This window comes from Triticum aestivum, chromosome 4B, assembly GCF_018294505.1.
Source record: "Triticum aestivum cultivar Chinese Spring chromosome 4B, IWGSC CS RefSeq v2.1, whole genome shotgun sequence".
NCBI lineage: Eukaryota > Viridiplantae > Streptophyta > Magnoliopsida > Poales > Poaceae > Triticum > Triticum aestivum.
The window spans coordinates 400,482,138-400,491,742 of NC_057804.1; the positions used below are offsets into that span (position 1 = coordinate 400,482,138).

General features: G+C 45.8%; 1 protein-coding gene across 1 annotated transcript; it reads left to right on the plus strand.

The window, feature by feature from the left end:
* Window positions 1-940: 940 nt before the first annotated feature.
* LOC123092353 (uncharacterized) lies at window positions 941-6,622 on the plus strand. The gene is made up of 2 exons (XM_044514119.1): window positions 941-4,354; window positions 5,531-6,622. The coding sequence occupies exon 1, from the start codon at window positions 2,794-2,796 to the stop codon at window positions 4,231-4,233; it is 1,440 nt and encodes a 479-aa protein (XP_044370054.1). The 5' UTR covers window positions 941-2,793; the 3' UTR covers window positions 4,234-4,354; window positions 5,531-6,622.
* The last annotated feature ends 2,983 nt before the right edge of the window (window positions 6,623-9,605 follow it).

Below are 9,605 nucleotides of genomic sequence, written 5' to 3' on the forward strand. Positions count from 1 at the left end.
CGGTGGCGCCATGGGGGATGAAGAGTAGCTGGGATGGAGAGAAAGAAGGAAGCAAGGAGGGAGATGCACAGCGGAGGCCTACGCACTCCTGCATTTATAACCGGAAGGAAGCCAACTGTCGGCCCCCACGTTCGCAGGTAATCATGACCCGTTTCTGCATGCAGGGACTTGTCAAGTCGAGCGGTCGCCGAGGCAGCGTGGGGAAGCGGAGATGCCCACATCCAATCAACCGCCATGCGGCACCCAAGGCCGCAGGCTAATGGGCCCGCGGCGCTCCACACTTGCCCCACGCTTCTCCACTAAGCCAAGTCCGAGCGCGCCTTGGGCCCGGGGCTACTGTCGGCATTCTAGGAACAGGGGTCCCAGACTTGCCTGCCTGTGGCCTGCGGCGTGGCTCGGGTGGTGGCGCAGTACGACCCATCTTCATCAGCACAAGACTCAAGACCCTTGCGAGGGGCCAAGCCTCGCGGGGCGAACGACGCAAGGCTTCCTCAGGGATGGCCTCGCCAGGCAGGCTCGCAAGGAGGCGGAGAGATCAAGACAGGGTACCTCACGATGTGCTCGTGACGCAAGCCATGACGATCGAGGCCAGGCGGGCGCCGGCCTGCGCAGTGTCCTTGTTTCCTCTTTGATGCAAAGGGGGCAAGCACAGACGTGGAGTACCGAGGCATCAGGCAAAGGTTGCCATTTCAGTGCAACGAGACCAAGACCAGCGGAGCGGTAGGATGAAGGTCACCGTGGAGCCCAAGGCGGCGTCATCGCCAGTGCTTTTGGCAGCCGAAGACCAACTTTAGTTAGGATAACTTGTACTGGATGTTCCCCTTCGAAATGGCCGTTCTTGGCGCCCTTCCCGCTCAGTATTTAGGGAGAGTCCTGATAAGCACATTTCTTATATACTATTTGGGCACACAAATTCACCTTTTATTGAGATATATCCATCCATTCTTGCTATGACTTTTTGAATATTCGAATGATAATCATAAAAGAGAATGTTGACTAGTGAATTGTTTATTTTGCAGAAAAGTGCGCAAAGGCACTATAATCGTCAAGACTTCTACTATGTGGCTAACGAGAAGAGAGAAGGGCATGAAAGAAATACGTCAAGGCTTGAGCGTGAAGGAAAGAAGTAATGTAGGGGAGCAAACTAAAAGAAGAGGAGGATCTTCTTGGGAAGAAAGAAGAAAGGAGGAGGGCCAAAGTAAAAAAAGACAGAACAGAGGAGGGGATCAAAAATCCCTAGCGCAGCCGATCCCCATCAGGCCTGCATCTCACCTCTCTCCCTCACCCCTCCTTCTCCACCACCGGCCGTCGCCGCGGCCAGGCCGGCGTGGCGGTGCGCCTGCTGCTCCTCCACTCAGCCACGAGCACCATCCGCCGCACCATCCATCCATCCCAGCCGCGCCGTGCCATCCATCCACCACTCCACCAGCGTCACTAGCTCCACTTCACCACCGCGCCTCACCAGCGCCCACCTCGCGCGCCCCTCCTGCCGCTTCCTCTCTGAACCCGCTGTTGCTGCTGCATCTTCCTTCTTCCTCTCGACCTCCTGTTGCTCTTCTCCAAGCACCGCTGCTGCTCCTTCCTTGCAACCCCCCTGCTGTTGTTCATCCTCTCCACCTCCTTGCGCCTCCCTGCCGGTACCCTTCTCTGCTCAAAACTGCTGCTGCTTGTGCACTCCAGCTTCTCCTTCTTCTCCTGCCTACTGCTGGTTCTTCTTCCCCACATCACTTTTGCTGCTCCTCTTCTCTGCCTCGCTACTGTTCTTCTTACCTGAACCTCAAAATTGCTGCTGTTCTCTTCTAAACAACAAAACTGCTGCTACTACTACCTCAACCTCCTATTGCTTTCTTTCTTTCTCACTCTCTTTTAAATTTCTGTAAGATTGAGACGCATGTGATTTGTATTATTCAGATTTGATAAGTGTTAGTAATCTACTGTTGTTCAGTTCAGACTTCCTGTGTGTGTTAATTAGTTAAAATTGTCACTTGTGTACTGCTTGTTGCAGATTCTTGCTCATTTTTGTTGTCTATGTGTTAGCTCATGCATCTGAGAATTATAAAGACATATGTGTGTGTGGTTGATGTGAAACAATTATATATATGTCTCATGTTTGTTAGTTAGTGGTTTGTATAAATTCAGATTACTACTTGTGATTTAATTTTGTATTGAAATTGTTCTCTGTGGTAGTCAGTTGTGTGATCATTCAATTTTCAGTCTATGTATTAGCTCTGTACCTGTAATATATGTTGTGACATGAAGCATTTTCATCCTTGTCCATTATCTTGTTTCTTCACTCTGTCATACGCTTGTTAGATAAATATATGTGTTCATGTCCTGTTGTTCCCTTTTGTGTTAGCATTTTAGTTTCTCAAGTAACAGGAAAACACCAAAAAAGACAATATAGACAATCTGAACCTCCCCTTTGCTTATTTTACATTTTCTTTGGCGACGATCTTCGGGAACTACCTTGTTAGTTTAGGTTTATTTTCTTGCATTTATAATCTGAGTTCTGTCACCTAGCTTTAGCCGAGCATTGTTGCTGTCGCCTAGTCCCTGTGGAGAACACGACACTCACAGTTCGGGTGAAATATCCCGCAGTACTTTCAATCGATCATTTTGGCGCCGTTGCCGGGGACTAGCGTCGTGTGACCGTGTTAGGCTATAGACTAGGTTTTGCTTCTGTTTCTATCTGGTGCCATATATTTGTGATATATCTCTTACCCCTAACCACTGTTCTAGTTATCTTCTCTTTCTTTTCTTGTTCATTTTGTAGGTTGAATTGTCTTCTCGGATATGGCTTACTATTCAGATCATCATGCTTATGCGAGCAACACTACAAACAACACGGAAAGTATTCAAGAACTGATAAGTAAGATTTCCCATCAATTAGATGATTTAGCTCAGCAGCGAGGAGTAGTTTTTGAGGATAGGCCTAGTTCTTATTATCCTTATTCCGGAAGCAATCCTTATGTTGCTCCTACATGCCATATTTGTGGATTTCAGGGCCATTCGCCCGCTGAATGTCAGCGTGGTTACTCTCACACTCCAGATTGTTTTGGCATGAGCTTCGCTCAAGAGCATAGCTCATACCAAAACAATTACTCACATGGGTGTCCTGAAAACCCGAATATGTCATATAGGAGCAACAACCCCGAGATCTCACCGCTTGCTTCTAGTAATCATATGCAGGGATTTAGGTATGAAGAGGAGAGCCACAGCTATGCTCCACAACAGTCTTATTCAGCTCCTATTCATATACCTCAGCACGAGGAGATGTTGCCAATGGAGTTAAATGGTCCTCCATTTGGTCAACCAACACCTTCAACACAAGTGCCTACTCAAGATGAGTTTGATGACATAGACAAGTTCACACTTTTGAGTCTTGAGTTCAGTTGGAGTGCCGAGGATGATCCTATTAGGAAGGTTATACTAGATGAAATGAAGAAGATCAAGAGTGGGAATGAGCTAGTGGAAGAAGTAAAGAAGATTGAGAAGAACATCAACGCTGGCAGCTCTATTTCTTCACAGCTAGAGCTGAGTGTTGCTGAGATTCCCCTTGATACATGTGAGGTTCCAACACCTTCACATTTCGTTGAGCAAGTTAGCAAGTGCCTTGAGCAAGAGATACCTCAGATTGAAGAAGATGAACTAGAAGACAAGGACCAAGATGGTCAAGAGCTGCAATTCCCAAGTGATCAAGTTGAAGACTCATCATCTACTACTGAAGAACTACAAGAAGCTGCTGTAGATAAAGATGAAGATCATGAGATTCATTTGCCTATTGTCATACCAGAGCGTGATGTGTCAGGTTTACTCAATCCTCTTGATGACATGATGCCTTGTGATTTCTTTGCTACTACCTTGCTTTACATGATACTATCACTTAAGATTGATTTGAAAACTCATTTGCTTGGATATGATGATATATACCCTGTTAGTGGTATTACTCTCATTTGTGATGATCATAGTTACTTTCCTCGTGCTAATCCTATGCTTAATGAAACATATCACTCCCATGCTAGTCTTGCACTTAATGATAAATGTCATCCTCGTGTGAGTATTGACCATGCTGATTTCTGCCATCCTAAACATGTGCTTTATAGTTATGCTTATATAATTGGATATTCCATTGATGACTTGGAGGGCATCGACCGTATCACTTGTAGTTGTTTGTGTGAGTCCTATTTCAGGCTTTTGCTACTGCACTGTTTACTACATGCTGACCAGGTTTGAGGTGACATTCCTTGGGATCCTGGTGGAGTCACAGCATGGCGATGAGGGGAGCACAAACAGGGAACACAAACAGAGAAGAGTGGAGAGAAGAAAGTAGGAGAGAAGAGTATACAAATACCAGGTGATTCTGTTCCACTTGAAGCAACCTTTAGAAAATTTAGTACGAGAACTGGCATTTTATTGCATTGAAACGCTTTTTGCATTGTGACACCTTACTCTTCACTGCAAAGTAGGATTCACTCCAAGAAGATTGTTGATTCTCTTAATACTAAAACTATGCAGCAGTATTCTTCTTATGGTAATTTGTGATAATGAATACTTTATACCTCCATGTAAATGTTCAATGGGAATGCCTTGAGTCTAAGTGAAACCTACTAATGAATTGATGTGCTGTGTCTGACTGTCCCACGTTAAGCTAAGTAACTGGTGGCACTTAAGTAGTAGCTATGATCTCTGGATCTGTAGTATGTGAAAAACAGTGCCATTAGTTATGGATTCCTCTTTCAATTATTCCTGTTTTACTTAAGCTAAGTAATTTTCAAATAACTAAATAAAATAATTATAATATTTTAAGTCCGATCGACCTATAGTAGCATGTCATGTTCCCTGGATCGGTGGCTTGTGAAATCTGGTAGATTGGACTCTAAAAAAAAATTATATAAAAATGCTATAATTTGTCGAACCAGGTGTATACCATGTTCTCGGGATCGGTGGTATGTTCCTTTGGGGAGATAACAAAAAAATATACTAATAATTTGGTCGAGCCAGGTGTATACCATGTTCTCGGGATCGGTGGTATGTTCCTTTGGTGAGACTGATATAATATCATCACTTGTGCTTTAAATTCAATAAGTAACTTGTTTTTCTAATTGATTTTGGGGTCCCAGCTTATCTCAGGGCTGAAGACAGAGCCAGCTCTTGATTATTAGTATTCACTTTGACTCAAGGCCATTGACTTGGAACATTTACAGTGTGTTATAAAATATTTCTTATCACAATTTAGCTTCAGTAGAGTACATTTGCTTAGTTCCAGTATTGTCGGAATTACTATCTATCGGAAAGTGCATATTTACTAGGCAGTGTGAGTTGTGTCACCATCAAATTTTTTTTCCTTTGCTCGAGGACAAGCAAAGATTTAAGTGTGGGGGAACTTGATAAGCACATTTCTTATATACTATTTGGGCACACAAATTCACCTTTTATTGAGATATATCCATCCATTCTTGCTATGACTTGTTGAATATTTGAATGATAACCATAAAAGAGAATGTTGACTAGTGAATTGTTTATTTTGCAGAAAAGTGCGCAAATGCACTATAATCGTCAAGACTTCTACTATGTGGCTAACGAGAAGAGAGAAGGGCATGAAAGAAATACGTCAAGGCTTGAGCGTGAAGGAAAGAAGTAATGTAGGGGAGCAAACTAAAAGAAGAGGAGGATCTTCTTGGGAAGAAAGAAGAAAGGAGGAGGGCCAAAGTAAAAAAAGACAAAACAGAGGAGGGGATCAAAAATCCCTAGCGCAGCCGATCCCCATCAGGCCTCGCATCTCACCTCTCTCCCTCACCCCTCCTTCTCCACCACCGGCCGTCGCCGCGGCCAGGCCGGCGTGGCGGTGCGCCTGCTGCTCCTCCACTCAGCCACGAGCACCATCCGCCGCACCATCCATCCATCCCAGCCGCGCCGCGCCATCCATCCACCACTCCACCAGCGTCACCAGCTCCACTTCACCACCGCGCCTCCACCAGCGCCCACCTCGCGCGCCCCTCCTGCCGCTTCCTCTCTGAACCTGCTATTGCTGCTGCATCTTCCTTCTTCCTCTTGACCTCCTGTTGCTCTTCTCCAAGCACCGCTGCTGCTCCTTCCTTGCAACCCCCCTGTTGTTGTTCATCCTCTCCACCTCCTTGCGCCTCCCTGCCGGTACCCTTCTCTGCTGAAAACTGCTGCTGCTTGTGCGCTCCAGCTGCTCCTTCTTCTCCTGCCTACTGCTAGTTCTTCTTCCCCACATCACTTTTGCTGCTCCTCTTCTCTGCCTCGCTACTGTTCTTCTTACCTGAACCTCAAAATTGTTGCTGTTCTCTTCTAAACAACAAAACTGCTGCTACTACTACCTCAACCTCCTGTTGCTTTCTTTCTTTCTCACTCTCTTTGAAATTTCTGTAAGATTGAGACGCATATGATTTGTATTATTCAGATTTGATAAGTGTTAGTAATCTACTGTTGTTCAGTTCAGACTTCCTGTGTGTGTTAATTAGTTAAAATTGTCACTTCTGTACTGCTTGTTGCAGATTCTTGATCATTTTTGTTATCTATGTGTTAGCTCATGCATCTGAGAATTATAAAGACTGTGTGGTTGATGTGAAACAATTATATATATGTCTCCTGTTTGTTAGTTAGTGGTTTGTATAAATTCGGATTACTACTTGTGATTTAATTTTGTATTGAAATTGTTCTCTGTGGTAGTCAGTTGTGTGATCATTCAATTTTCAGTCTATGTATTAGCTCTGTACCTGTAATATATGTTGTGACATGAAGCATTTTCATCCTTGTCCATTATCTTGTTTCTTCACTCTGTCATACGCTTGTTAGATAAATATATGTGTTCATGTCCTGTTGTTCCCTTTTGTGTTAGCATTTTAGTTTCTCAAGTAATAGGAAAACACCAAAAAAGACAATACAGACAATCTGAACTTCCCCTTTGCTTATTTTACATTTTCTTTGGCGACGATCTTCGGGAACTACCTTGTTTAGTTTAGGTTTATTTTCTTGCATTTATAATCTGAGTTCTGTCACCTAGCTTTAGCCGAGCATTGTTGCTGTCGCCTAGTCCCTGTGGAGAACACGACACTCGTAGTTCGGGTGAAATATCCCGTTGTACTTTCAATCGATCAAGTCCAAGGGCCTCTATAAATAGGACTAGCCGCCACAGTAGAGAGGCATCTGATCCAGACTTTGGAAAGCCTAGAGAGAGAGAGGCGATCGAACTCACCCGAGCAGTTCATCGCATCAGCCCTAGAACACCTCTCGCGAGGCTCTTCTCCCTTTGTACTGTTCATCATCAGCCCTTGAGGCAATCCACCACACCACGCACTGGAGTAGGGTATTACACCACAACGGTGGCCCGAACCAGTATAAATCTCGTGTCCCTTGTCTTGTTCATCGTTTCCAGCTTAGATCTCATGAGGCGATCGGACATAGATCGGTAGGGGAGAGATCTCCGTGTGCACCCCAGAGTTTGAACCTTAAGGGTCTGCCGGAACCCAACATCCAACAGCAACAATGTCCTCAGGCATAATCCTATATCCGCCCCTGGCAATAGGATCAAACAAAGCAGATGCATGCAATGGAATAATATCACGAGTGTCCACACTGAAAACTAGGTTATAAGGAACGAGAATGTCAGTGTTCTCGCCATCAATAAACTGGTGGTGTGCCATAGCCTGATGATCTAAATAAACCTTGGGTAAGGATAATCATGCTGGCGTATCTGAACGTTAAAGTGATTCGCCAAGCGAGTAGCATAAATACCACCATGTATTTTACCCTTGGATCTGTTAATGTGGAGACGACGTGCCACAATAGCTCCCAATCTATAAGTGTTGTCACCGTAAAGTGCACGACGTAAAACAACAAAGTCTGGAGCACTGAGTGCACCTACCTTCTCTCTAGCAAGTAAACACTTTGTAATGAATAGAGCAAAATAATGCACCGCAGGAAAGCGTAAACTATTGTCAGTGACACTCGATACCCCTCTTTCATCCCCCACTGTCAGAGTACGGTAAAAACCATCAAACTCCATGGGCCTAGGCTCTACTAAACTACCATCAGAAGGAAGCATGCATATGTCAGAAAACTCAGTAAGTGGTATCTGATGGGGTTCAACATATAAGTTAAAATGCACCCCAGGGGGGTTATTCCTACTCAAGAATTGAAAGCTTTGCAGAAAGGAATTTGTGAGGAGATGGTACTGTTCACATTCAGCTACGATGAAGTTGGTGAGGCCAGAATTACTAGCATATTGTGCAAACTCCTGAAGGATTCCGACCCCTTCCATGAACGGGTTATGCGGCCATTCATACAGCCATACCTCCGCCTTTCTCCGGGTATGGAGATCACTTTCAGACGACTCCCCAGTAACTCCCTTGGAGTTCTTCTTCGAAGCAAACTTCCTAAAGATACTCATCTTTTTCCTATGAATAAAATTATGAAATTTGTAGTCCACAAAATTTTCTCAACAAAACTTCACAAAATCAAAAGCAACTACTCATAAGGATGTATAGAGGCCATAGCAAGCATTCAAACTACTTAGAACTCTAAGAATTCAACATGCAAGCTCAACTGCAGTAGCACCAAGAGTAACTAATTATTCAAAATGTAAACCAGTAAAGCAAAAACTAATTGGGCCAATGGAGGAGTCACATACCAAGCAACAATTCCTCGAAACAGTTTCGGAAACGGAGCTTCGAGCAAAGAGATCAAAATCCGCGGGTTCGGGAGCAAGAACACGAGAGAGAGAGAGAGAGAGAGAGCAATGGTGATTTTTTTCTAGAGGTAGGTTGTGATGTGGGATGAAGAGATAAGTGAGGGGGCCACATGGGGACCACAACCCACCAGGGCGCGCCTGGGGGTCCTGGCGCGCCCAGGTGGCACTACTAGGAAAACGGCTATAGCTAATATGGACATTAATGGCACACCATGTATGTGGTGCGCCACTGCTATATAGTAGTGGCGCACTATCGGGGGTTGGGTGCAACATATGCCAAAGGATGGCTTATCATGGTGGAGGCGAGTAGAACGTCGCCGGTGCCTGGAAACGGGATGAGGCGAAGACATGCACGCCGACGGATCTTACCCAGCTTCAGGGCTCTCCGAGGAGATAACACCCCTACTGCTGCTCTGCGGGGTCTCCGCATGGTCACTAAGGCAAAGTGAGTACAAGGGTGCTCCTTGAGCTATTTCTGGAGGTAGGAGAAGGCAAGGCTAGCTCTCTCCTTCCTATGTGATCTGGTCTAGTGCTAATGGATTCGAACCCTTTGCATGGGTGCCCTGGGGGGTTTATATAGGCCTACCCCCCAGGGGTACAATGGTAGGACGCGGGTCCTAGCCGTCAGTCTCTCAGGCCGCCGTCTTCTCCGCCGACTGCTGGGGCCCGCCGACTGGTGGGTCCCGCTGACTTGCCTGGTACGGAGCCGACAACCCTTGTCCGCCGCGGGCGGGTCTTGCCGGTTGCGGATTACTGTAGCCGCGCTTCTAATGACGCTGGCTTGGTCATGGGGTCATGGCAGCAGTGCCGCCGCCCGATGGGCGATCACTGTTGCCATTCCCCGTCGCGTCTGGTTAATGGCATGGGGGGCCCGTGGGAGAGGCCAGCCGAC